The following is a 13,379-nucleotide window of genomic DNA, read 5'->3' as shown; positions in this document are numbered from 1 at the left end:
AACTAACCTAGTATAGATAGTTTAAAATAAAATCTGTGTTTCACATGTCCTAGTCATTTAAGTAAAATAAAAATAGTAATTACGACCATAGAAATGGCTTACATTTAGAATTAAATTGGTATGTTTGTTATAATAATAGAATTTATCAATCATAGACCTATAAATGAATGCAATTCACAAACTTTTTTTTGTCAGCTGAACCCCTTTGACCTAAAATATTTACATAAAGTACTCTTATAAATGTAATTAATATTTCAATAATTTAATGTGCATGGATCTCTGATGTAGAATAATGATCACATTACATGCATGTAAACATTTTTTGTTTTTTTTTTACAGTTTTGATCGTTTTTATTTTAAAATGTTTTATTTTAAGTCATTGTTAGCTTAACTGTTTGTGAACCTTAGTTTGTTAAAGATTTTTCTACGGCCTCAACTTCACCTCATGAAACACTATTATTGCAGGTCACATGCAGTTTGTCACTCACTAGCCTTTTCCATGCAACTCTTGGTCTTTCATTTTGGTAATTAACAGAGGAGCACAGAGCCTGCAGGCCTTTTGTTAAGCTCCTCTGTAGTTGAATCTGTGGTCCACCTCTACTCCAGTCGCCTGCACTGAAGCCTTTGATCCATTCTGCGGCCTCTGCTAGAAGTGGCTGAATGTGGAATAGCATTATCTTTGCTCTATTCTCTCACCCCATACCTGAAACTGGCAGAACTGAGCCGCGTTTCCCAGAGCTGCGATTGGTGGCGATTGAAGATCTGGTCTTTAATAAAACATCTCATTTAAATGCCTGACACAATGCTGTTCTCTCACCCCTTGTGTGTTTACAGATGCTGGATACTGCAGCTCAATGCAAATCAACATGTTAATTAAAGTGCAAGGCTGTTCACACTAAGAGAACGAAAGTGGGAATCACACATAGCATTGTAAATCTGAATAGATAACGCTGGATCGAATGATAGACAGACTGATAGATATAGATAGGAATGTTCAGCTTTATTAATTTTCCAAACATACACACAAGCAAAACTCTCTGCCACAACCTACAGTGCAGACATAGTATATGAACTATCCATAATAAGACATTCATAGCAATTTAATATTTGGTCACATCCAGAGTTCAGAAACATCCTCAGTTCTTTATTTGGGAAAAAAAAAAATAATAATTGTGGGAAGAAAATGAACATGTTACACATAGCTAGGATTGGGGCCCAAGTTTTGTTAGAGAAAGAACATTTCAAACAATCATGTAGTGTTAGTTTAGAAGAAACCCTTGTTTTGATCTCTTTGTCCTTTTCTTGGTGAGGCACAATATCAATACAGGTTTTACAAAGTTTTGACAAAGTAGCTACAATATTTAGTCAAGAGTTAAGGCAGAAAAACACCACAATGATTAAATCTTGACAACAGTTATTTCTGAAAAATAAGTGAGAAATGTGTATGAAGTTCTCTGTTCTCATTGGCTGAATTTCTCACAATGAGGTAATCTTACTTGCATGTATCTCAAAAAATGTTTTGTGACTTGGAGGGTACATATGACTTACAATGTAAAAAATACCACTGAACTCTTCATCTTATACATAAACCATAACTTCAAAAAAGAACATCAACCATTTGTAAATTGCACAGATTATTTAATTAACAAATAATGAATGTTTTCCTTTTTCAGATTAAATCTAATTGTATGTCACTTTTGAATAGATAATATTTTCTTTATATTTCAACTGGACAAATCTCTAAAACTATGCAAAAGTTGCTTAGTTGGCTGTGGACACATGCAACCCGATATTTGTGGGCTTTTTTATGTGAGTTGTGTTCAGTTGTTTTTCTCTCAGTGGTCTATGGTACAGGACTTAGCCCCATACTCTCTGTGTGGATGTCTGGCAGTGTTCTCTCTGGTCGCAGACATACAGCAAGACGCTGAAATTGAATTGAAAACAACATGTGAGCAACTGGAATACCCATTTTATGAATTTCAAGGAATGAGAATCAGCCTCATTGTTTCTTCATTAAAACAGATTTTGCATTACATCACTTGGATCCTCTGTGTGAATGGGTGCCGTCGGAATGACAGCTGATAAAAAAAAAAATAAAGAAAACTCACAATAATCCACAACACGACTCCAGTCCATCAATGAATGCCTAGACTGAGAAATGAAAAGCTGCGTATTTGTTAGAAATAAATCCATTGTCGCGTCTAGCCAAAGTCCATACTAGCATGAAAAGTCCATCCCCTGTTGTTCTCTCACATCAAAACCGACCGACAAATTTATTTAGAGCTGTTTTGGACTGTTCGCTTGTAAGTGCTTGATCTGTGCATATTTCTCTCCTGATTCAGACGAGACGACTTTTTCAACGGAGAAATCAATATTATGGATATAGAGGACTCTCTATGCATAGCCGGAAGCAATGGTTTGAAGTTAAAGTCATCTTAATGATAGATTTGTTTCTTACAAACACGCAGCTTTTCACTTCACAAGACAGTATATGATGGACTGGAGTTGTGTGGATTACTTGTGATTCTGACGGCACCCATTCACTGCAGAGGATCCATTGGTGAGCAAATGATATTAAGCTGAATTCCTCCAATTCCATTCTGATGGAGAAACAAACTTATCTACATCTTGGGTGGTCTGAGGGCGAGTAAATTATTTAGCAAATTTTCATTTTTGGGTGAAAAAATGCTTTTCAAGGGAGTAGTTGTTCATTTAGTCAACTAATGGCTCACATGCATGTCTCACCTGTTTAAGAGAGCCTGGGGTCCACACGAGCTTGTACACCATGTAGATGGGGATCCATATGAAGGAGGAAGCTCCGATGATGTAACCCACCGTGATGCTCCAGTCTGGGAACTCGTAGTCGAATAGTGAGAGGGGCTGAGGGTTCAACAGTGAGCTGATGATGATGTACTGAAGAAATCAACAGGAAACATATTCAGTGACTTAAATTAGCATATAAAAATAAATAAAGCAGTGTTATTACTTGACATGTCATGTTTAAAAAATGCAGTTGCTTTAAATTTAAAAAAAAAAATGTCATATCTCATTTTAAGAGTGTTTTAACAATTAATTCAGATTAGGATACTCTGTAGGTCACTGCAGTCTCTGTGAGTTCAGGTGGATTGATAAGTTTGAAAACATCTTTATAGTGAGACTCTGATCAGATTATTTTATATTCAAAAGGTCCATATTATCCTGTAGACCCTACACACCCCTATGTGGTCTATGGAGAGCGGAAAATTGTAGAGCCGGTGGCCTTTGTGTCTTGAAGGAACAGTGACAAATGTCTTCTCTCCAGCTTTTCAAATAACGTCTCAAACACTGTCTCAGGAGATGAGACAGGCAGCCGTTTATCATGTTTTTTTGTTTTTTTTTAAATGAAAAAAGAATAACAGAAAAATTATGAAAAAATGTCAGCCGTGTGTGGCAGCTCCGGCCTGTTGAGATTAGCTATAATGCATGCAGAAGTATCTGAGGAATATTAGGCTATAAGGGTGCATGCGGTTTGACATTTGCAGACTGGGAGTTGTGACCGTGTGGACAGGTGAGGGGATGAGATTAGAAAGGTAATAAGGGTGGAAAGGAGGTTGCGGGTGCTTAAAGAGGTTTGAGAGCGTGAAAGATGACTTTAACATTTCACAAACTTTGCACATACTGTCAGAACATCTTAGTTTAACTTACAGCGAGAAAAGCTGGGCTGATGGCGACCCAACACACTTTCCAGAAGAGTCCTGGACTATAGCCCAACATTGATTTGATATCATTGCTGAATCTGTTAATACCTGGAGAAAATTAACTGACATTTTTATGTGAACTTATACATGATATTTAGATAAAAAATGTATAGCAATAATAGAAATATTATAATAATACTATTACAATTTAAAATAAATGTTTTAAACTGTTTGTCAAAATGTTAAGCTGTAATTGATGACAAAGCTGAGACTGCCATCAGTGTCATCATAACATTTGTTATTATCACAGTTCAAAATTATTGTGGAAAACAAAACATTTTTTTTTCATGATTCTTTCATGCATAGACAGTTTAAAAGAAAAAACAGCATTTAGTGGACAAATATATTTTTTAAGTAAAAACCTTACCATAAAACCAGGATACTGCTGTGGCCTCCAGAAAGACTATAGCTATAATTGATGAACTAACTCCAAATTCTTCTAGTAACTTTACCACATATGCACCACCCTTGCACAAAAAAAAAGAGAACATCAGTAAAACATGTTTTTTCTTCTTTTATTAACCAATATTCTATTTCATATACTCTGTTATTATAATATTGTGTTGCCCTGCTGAAATAGTTTTATTGTACTGGTAAATTCAACAAACTGAGATCCAGAAGTTCACTGAAACTCACGTTAGTAAGGGTGCTGAGAGAGCCCAGAAAGCAAACAACCACCAGTGCAAGAACAAACAGCTCTCTCCGATGGGACAGGGTGTCTGGGTACTCATCCATTACAGCTGTGATTATGGCCTCTAGCCCACCAAACTGAGGCAAGAAAGCACACAAAAAACCTATGAACACTCAATCATGTGTTTTGCAATTGTAGTGTAGAACTGTATTGAAATATCTCATTCTCATTCTACGTCTTTTTTTATAATTCAGCTGTTGAATCTCCATTCAGGCTTCTTGCAGATAATTTCAGATTTTGATGTACTATTGGCTTTTGAAAACTAGAAAAAGATAAAAGTCTCACATTGGCTTACATGAGCAGTGATATTATTGTAGTGCATTTCATATTGAATTGGAATTGGTGTTCTTTCTGAATTATAATCTGTATCTTTGTTCTTTCATCTCTTTAGCCACTGACAGTGTTATGCATCGATTCTCATGCACAGCCAACAGAAACAAGATGTGTGCTGACGTCATCATGACAGCAAAGTTTAATTTAAACAGAGACAAAATTATAAACAAAAGTTTTACCTAAAAATATTTTGTTTTGTCCTTGCATCCTTTCATCTGGACATACAAATCTAGTTCTGTATGTCATTCAATTTTCATATCTGTATGTCTATAAATTATATACTTTTGCTGGCTTCACATGCATATTTAGAAATATCTTTGTTTCTGCATATTTACAGGTATAAGTGTATACATACCGTGCTGTCCAGTCCAAGAGTAATCATCATCACAAAGAAGATGATGGCAAAGAAAGTCGACCCAACCATATTTGCAATGGCTTCTGGATATGTGATGAAGAGCAGACTGGGTCCTAGAGGAGGTGCAGAAAGTCAGGTAGAAGACTAAATTTACAGGGCTGAAAGTTAATTTTGGTTTGATGCAGCACATGTACAGTAAGACTCAAAATATTTGAACTATAATGAAAATCAAAAAGGAAAGCTCACCTTTGTCCCTGGCTACATCCTCAACATTTACATTTCTCTGTTCGGCCATATATCCCAGGACAGTGAAAATAACAAATCCTGACACAAAACTTGTCAGGCAGTTCACCAGACTGGTTACAATAGCATCTCTGTACAAATCACAAACAGAAAGTCATTTACAAACTAAATTAAAAAAAATGTGAGTGATGCTTGACTGTGATGACTGACAGAACTCGCCGTGGCCGGTTGCCAGATCCCATGCTCACGTCTATGTGATATTCTCATCTTTAGATATGACTTGATCTGTTTAGATTGCCCCTGTGCCTCCTGACAGTCTTGCAGTAACACACAATTCAATTTCCTCTCACTCAAATCTGCTGCCCATTCATCTCTTCAAACTGGCCATAATTCGCAGTTCTAATCTTGTTTTTATATCATTTACTCATGGGGCAGGGCATTTGTTTTGGTTCATCATATGATTCATCAGAACTCAGTTCGTTTTGATGGCATTTCTCCTTGGTTAGTGGACGCAGAGCCGAATGTAAATACATGGCTAAGCTATAGATAGAATTAAGAATAGTTTTGTTACAGCACAGTATCAGTTTGACCTGTTGTTGTTCTGTTCATTGACTATACGTTCAAAACTTTGGGGTCAGTAAGAAATTAATACTTTTATTCAGCAAGGAAGCATTACATTGACAGTAAAAACATTTATAATATTATAGATTTCAATTTCACATGTTCTTTTGAACTTTCTGATCATCAAATAATTTTGAAAAAAAACAAAGTGTCATTGTTTCCTCAAAAATATTCTCTGTGCAGCACATCTGTTTTCAAAATGTATAATAATGATAAATGTTTCCTGAGCAGCAAATCAGCATATTAGAATGATTTCTGAAGTATCATGTGACACTGAAGACTGGAGTAGTGATGCTAAAAAAAACAACCTCAGCTTCACAGGAAAAAAAACAGATTTTTTTTTTTTTTAATTGTACTGGTTTATTGCATTTTTGATCAAATAAATGCAGCTTCCATAAGCATAAGAGACTTCGTTATGGACCGTTAACATCGCCTCTTTAGTGAAGAGAGCACAGCAACATCTTTTTTGTCTGCATCGGATGAGAAGAGCACACTTTTCCTCTCCCATTCTCAGCACTGTCTACAAAGGTTTTATAGAGAGCATATTGACCAGCTGCATCTCTGAATGTTCTGGGGACTGTAAAGCCTCTGACTGGAGGTCTGTACAGAGAGTGGTGAGGACAGCGGAAAAGATCATTGGTTCTTCACTGCCTTCTATCCAGGACCTCACACACAAGCGCTGTCTGACTCGTGCCCAAAACATTGCAAAAGACCCCACCCATCCTCATTATGGACTGTTTACACTGCTGCCCTCCGGGAAAAGGTTTCGCAGCATTCGGTGCAGAACAGTAAGGTTCTGTAATAGCTTTTTTCTACAAGCTATCAGACTATTGAATTTAAATTGACTTCTTAATCTTCTTTCTGACTGAATCTTTTAGTAGTGAGTTTTATGCGAACTAGATGGAGACATTGGAATAACAGCACTTTTTGGAAGGTGTGCAATAATTGGGAAGTCGTGACCTAATGGTTAGAGAGTCGGACTTGTAATCCAAAGGTTGTGGGTTCGAGTCTCAGGCTGGCAGGGATTGTAGGTGGGGGGAGTGAATGTCTAGCGCTCTCTCCACCCTCAATACCACGACTGAGGTGCCCTTGAGCAAGGCACCGAACCCCCAACTGCTCCCCGGGCGCCGCAGCATAAATGGCTGCCCACTGCTCCGGGTGTGTGTTCACGGTGTGTGTGTGTGTGTGTGTGTGTGTTCACGGTGTGTGTGTGTTCACTGCTGTGTGTGTGTGTTCACTGCTGTGTGTGTGTGTTCACTGCTGTGTGTGTGCACGTTGGATGGGTTAAATGCAGAGCACGAATTCTGAGTATGGGTCACCATACTTGGAAGTATGTCACTTCACTTCATAATTATAATTATATGCTGCCACTTAATAAGTGCACTTATTGTTTTAGATACCCCTAATTACTGTGTGCATCATTTAATATTTATATGTTACTGTCATTCTTTTAGTGTTATATATTTTTTAAATGCATGCTGTTGCAAATTTTTATTAATTATAATTTTTATGTTTATGTTTAGTTTGGTGTAGTATATGAGCCAGTGGAACGGAATTTCGTTCATATGTGCATTCTGTATGTACAGTTGAATGACAATAAAAAGCTACCTACATACCTAGGTATTAACTTAAACTAGTTATTATTTTAATATCCTTCATTAAAGATATCAAACAACCATGAAGAACTCAATGCAAATGCTGATAAACAGAGGATGCTGAAAATTCCACTAGATCAGTGTGATGAAAATGAAGGTTTTGTCTGTACCTGTAGCAGTTATTGTTGAAGGGATTGTAGCTGGACAGAGCGAGCAGAACGCCAAAACCAGGACCGAGAGAGAAGAAGATCTGCGCAGCTGCATCTACCCATACCTACAAAACATTCCATACCATAAAACTATAAAAGTGTGGCTAGAGACAAACGACGAAACGAATCAAAATATTGTTTTGAATCATAAAGATCATTTTTCAAATTCACTATATTTCAGTTCCAGTTCATGAACTGAAATGGTTAGGAAATGCTGAAGACAAAGACATCACAGAACACTGGGATTAAGCGGTGCTTGATCACATCTGAAGATTAGTGTGAAGAGAAACGTGTGTATGCGCGTGTGTGTCAATGAGTATGAGGGCCTTTCATGATGGAAAAAAAAAATCTGAACCAATTACGCATCTCATTAGCCCCTAGTGCTTTATTTTTGCTTCTCATCAAGGTTCTCCGCAGCACTGCATCACCTAGCAAACAACACTGGGCTTATACAGCAAAGATCTCTCGATATGAAAATGCAGTTTACGTATTGCCTCCATTGACCATACCTGGTACGATATTCGTCTATTTATCATGCATTTCTTTTTTATTAACTTATTTCAAACTTTATGAAGAAATATGCCCTTTTATGAAGTCTATATATTCCCCAGGTCAGTTCAGCTACCAGTGATTCATGAGTTTCCTTCCCAAATGCCTCAGGTCTTTTTATTACTGCATGAAATAAAAACACTTTCCCACATACATGCATTTTGCCAAAACAGCACATAAATACATTTAAAAGGGTAACAAGATAATGTCAAGAAGCAACACAATCTAATTTAACAATAAATCAATGCTAGACACAAAGGCAAAAGTCTGCGAGGCGGTAAGAGAAAAGCACTCACGCTGGTCTCCTGCAGTTTCTCCCACTTGGGATTGAGGTAGAACACCACTCCTTTCCACGCTCCTGGCAAAGTTGCACCACGGATCATAAGGATCAACAGCACCACGTACGGCAGGGTGGCAGTCACCCATACTACCTGAGAGAGACACGGGAGGATGAGAGGATGCAGAATGAGGTGATTTTCCCTCAAAAGGTTGACACGTTTCATTTAATATTTAAGGACTCTGTGACCTTTCCTGAAGTCTTGACTCCTTTCCACAGGCTGAAGTAGACGATGGTGAAGATGAGGAAAAGGCAAAGCATGAGCTGCCAGCGAATGTATCCCACATTCCCAAGCCCAGATGATTCATGGACTGCCAGGACATTCCTCCTGTTTTAAGAAGGATTTATAAATAGTCTGAAACTGACCTGAACTATAAAGCATATGCATATAATACAAAAAAAAAAATCTGAAATATAAGAAAGAAATATTGATGCAATACAAAATATGAAAAAAAAAAATCAGTTCTCCACAAATTGAAAAGTGTTATCAGTCATTTGCAGTTCTTTTGGCATTTAACTGAAAGATTAAATTAAATATTGCTGTCAAATGATTAATTTTAAGTTTTTGTTTGCATAATATATGTGTGTACTGTGTACATTTATTATGTATATACATATACACACACATACAATATATATTTTGAATATATTTACATGTATATATTTATATTCATAGAATTTATATCATAAATATATTTCATATATAAACATAACATATTTTTCTTAAATATATACATGCATGTATGTGTATTTATTTAATCCACAATGCTGTTTTTCCCCATTGTCATTTATTTTTGCTAAATCTAGCCCTCATTTGCTTTCCCTCTCTCGTTTTTTTGCCATATTCAGCGCAGCCACTTACATGCACTTACGTATAAAACTCCTCGGCAGGTGAGCGTGAATAGTTAGTCCAGGTCACGTTGTCTTTTCCAAAGTAGTTAGTGCAGTTTTCTGTGTTCCATTCATTATCACAGCTGGTCCAGGGCAGGGTGCTACTGAAGGAGGAGTAGAAGTAGAACAGAGCCCAGGCGATGATAGTGTTATAGTAGAAGGACACATACAGTGCAATGACGCAGATGGAGAAACCAATACCTGACACGGAAGAGAAAATGATGTCTGTTTTGTTAATGAAATCTCTCAGTCTGACATAGGGTTGGCTTTCTCTGTGAATGTGTATTAGTTTCTATTTCTTTCATTTTTATAGACTTTCCTAAACATTTATAGATCTTTAATGCTCAAACATTACAATATTGTATTTGAATTTATCTCACCTTTAAAAATAGGGCAAATATGTTTCCATATGGATATGGCACCTGTCCTGTGGAACTGTCCCAGAGCTAACTCCATGTAGAAAAGTGGCACCCCACCGAATACAGCCATCAGGACATATGGAATAAGAAATGCACCTGAAGAACACAATTATATCAGATCAAAGGGATTTTCTTCTCACAAAAATAAGTGAGATCAACAAGAGAGAATCTGAAGACTTTAACCTTGTAAGTGCATAAATCTTCAGGTTAGGGAACACTGTTCACTGTCGAGTAGTTTCTTATAAGCATGCATATTACTAGCATGCTGTTTTTTTATTTATTAGTACTTATAAAACACATATGAATGCCTTATTCAGCATAAGCATTTTCTACATCCCTTAACCCTACCCAATACTTAACCATAACTACTACAACAACTAATTTACTATCAATGAAATGCAAATGAGGAGTTTATTGAGGGAAAACTCTAATCCCTAATCTAAAGTGTTACCAAATCTTCCATTAAGTAAATATGTCTAAGTATTTATGTATGTTAATAAATCATGTTACATTTAATTTTAACAATTTCAGTACAAAAAAAAGAGATGAGATTTGTAGTCTGACACTTGTTGATCTCGTATCTGCCCAGTTTAAATCATGAATAGACTTTACATGTTTGATGACTGCAGCTGGCCATGTCTGCTTCACAAGTGCACTGGAGCAGAAGTTTAAATTAACATAATTATAATAAGCATTGTTTCATATATTGAGAATACAAACCAAAAAAAAAAAAAAGAAAAAAGTTACATTATTAAATCAGGTCAGTCTGTAAAATATAAATATAAAGTATATAAACCATTGGTAGAAACATATTGTTACACCAATATGTTTGTTATTTAAAAACTACAAAATGAACAGTTCAAATCTGGTTGACTTCAGGTAGCTTATAAATAACATTGGGTGTTATTCCCTTTGGTAAATACTTATTAAAAATTAAACCCTGATGGTGATTTAATTTGTACTATTTCTACTTATTTTTCTACTACTGTCTATTATTTCTGCTTTATGTTAATGTGTTTTCAGACTCGATTCAACATTTTCTGATTTTTTTGGATGGTGAATGAAGAGGTTAAATTGGTTGTGGCGATTGCATCACTTTGATTTTGCTTAAAAACGTAAGACACCCATTAAACCTAACATTTTAGTTTTATTGGGCTGAAAGGTTTAGTCTAAGATATCATGAGAAAGCACCTTCTGTTGCTTATTCTGTAGTTAAGAGTTTTGTCAAAGGTTTAAAACAACAACAACAACAAAATAACAATTTCAGCACCGTGGACAGCTCACGCGCCCTTGTGCTTATTATTTTGCTCATCAAATTTCACTTATTTTTCACATATCAAATTTCAACTGATCAAAGTAGCAAGACGCAATTTAAAAATGTTTTTTTGCATAATGTAATGTAAATAAAAAAAGCAAATATAAGTAAATACAAACAGTTCATAAAAGTTAAAAACTCTTACCACCGCCGTTTTGATAACAGATATATGGAAATCTCCAAACATTTCCGAGATCTACCGCAAACCCGATGACTGATAAAAGAAAATCCATTTTTTTGCTCCATTTATCGCGGGACTCTGTCTGAATGATGACGGGCACCGGGTTGCTGTTGTACCCGGGGTTGTTTGGAGGACCTGGGGCGCAGAGGTTCCCGTGAGCCAGCACTTGCTCTTGGTGGGGCATCTTCGCTGGTCCCGGTGACTTGGCAAACTGCAGAAGTATTTATAAACTGCGTAAGAAATGCCTTTTGTGAGTTTCTTTCAAGTGTAAAAAGTAGTAAGAATATATATTTTTTGGATTATGCTCCACGTGCGGTCAAAAGAGGCTGCGCTGGGGACCACAGCATGCTGCTGTGCTTGATTTCGCTGCTGGTGGGAGGAAAAGCTGGAGGTTTAACCAAGAGTCCCCCACCTGAGCGCGAGAGCTGTGATCAAATGAGATGCGCGCGACAGCATCACTCATTCAAATGGACTTCTCCAGGAGTCCTCCAGAAATATTGCTCGATTTGTCAACGTAATAATGACAATATTTTGAAGAATTGCAAGCAAAATATGGTCAATGAGTACTTTAAAGTGGCTTAAAAAATACCTTTTATATTTTAAAAATTAATTTAAGTTTAATCTTCTAATTTCCCCCTGCTGGAGAAAAAATATTAAACATAGCTGCATGGTTCAAATCAAACATGTCTGGTTTCTGACTGGTTCAGCTGGTTCAGTCTGCTAGAACCAGGGCTGGGTTTCCCAAAAGCATCGTAAGCTTAAATTTATCGTAGCTCCATTGGTTTGAATGGGTCTACAATGCACTTAAACTTATGATGCTTTTGGGAAATGCAGCCCAGCAACAAACCATGTACTGGTCATACTTAAGATGGTCAAGATGATCATGAAAGATGGTCAGCCAGATTTTTACCATCTTATGACCATCTTATATCACCTACAAATCAGTTATCATGCACTGCCCAGGTAAAAAAAAAAAGTACACTTAAAATGCTTTATTTTCACACACTAATTTTGTACTTAATAGGCTATACTAAAAATGATTCTTTAGTAAATGATTTCTTAAGATAAACTTAAGATCGACTAAGTGTACTCAACTGTGCTGTTTTGGGACATCATGAATGTGAACTAAAATGCACTTTTAACATATTATCTCTTTATTTAAAAAATGTATTTAGTTACCACTTGTAATACATTTTTAAATGCAGAGATAGTATGTTAAAAGCGCAATTTAGTTCATATTTATGGTGTCCCAAAATAGCACAGTTGAGTACAAATCTTAGTTCATCTTAGAAGTACTAAAGAATCATTTTTAGTATAGCCTATTAAGTACAAAATTTGTGTGTGAAAATATAGCATTTTAAGTACATTATGGAAGTGTACTTTTTTTTTTACCTGGGTGTGACTATAGAAAACATCAACCCACTAAAACAAACAAACTTTCAGGCAAACCCGTGGTAATGTTTGATGAGTTCACTATTTTTTTTCTAGCACTTTGACATTTATTGATGAAGATAAAAGAATGAAAATTCATCAAGTAGGACTGACTGAAATAATTAAAGTTAAACAAAGCAGGTCCTCCTTAATGTTTCTCCATTTTTAGCAAACCTGTCATCGTCAACATTCACAAAATCTTATGTGGCATATAGATGACAATGTAAAAATGAAAAATAAAATCACTGAATCACCCACAGTATAAAACACATTTATTTGGTGAATTAGGCATGAGGAAGTATAGTCTTAGTAGAGTGGGAAAATATAGAATTTTCCAGTTTAAGGTAGCTAATCAATATTTTTAATCCAATTAGTGTGAATGTGCAAAGTAATAACACTCTATTTTGAGGGTTATTTTATTGTTGAAAGCGGAGGATGGGAAATATGTTTTTGTTCACTCCAGTTGTTTATT

General features: G+C 36.0%; 1 protein-coding gene across 1 annotated transcript; it reads right to left on the bottom strand.

The window, feature by feature from the left end:
- Positions 1-1,843: 1,843 nt before the first annotated feature.
- Positions 1,844-11,660, bottom strand: LOC306870629 (sodium-dependent serotonin transporter-like; the record flags this gene model as incomplete). Its single annotated transcript, XM_079418016.1, has 13 exons — positions 1,844-1,924; positions 2,746-2,913; positions 3,685-3,785; positions 4,105-4,204; positions 4,374-4,505; positions 5,117-5,229; positions 5,363-5,490; positions 7,746-7,849; positions 8,630-8,764; positions 8,860-8,998; positions 9,543-9,762; positions 9,942-10,076; positions 11,441-11,660. The coding sequence occupies 13 exons, from the start codon at positions 11,658-11,660 to the stop codon at positions 1,844-1,846; spliced, it is 1,776 nt and encodes a 591-aa protein (XP_079274142.1).
- Between the last annotated feature and the right edge of the window lie 1,719 nt (positions 11,661-13,379).

This window comes from Barbus barbus (assembly GCF_936440315.1).
Source record: "Barbus barbus genome assembly, chromosome: 6".
Lineage (NCBI taxonomy): Eukaryota > Metazoa > Chordata > Actinopteri > Cypriniformes > Cyprinidae > Barbus > Barbus barbus.
The sequence above is the reverse complement of the archived record's forward strand: the minus strand, read 5'-3'. Positions and strand labels throughout refer to the sequence as shown.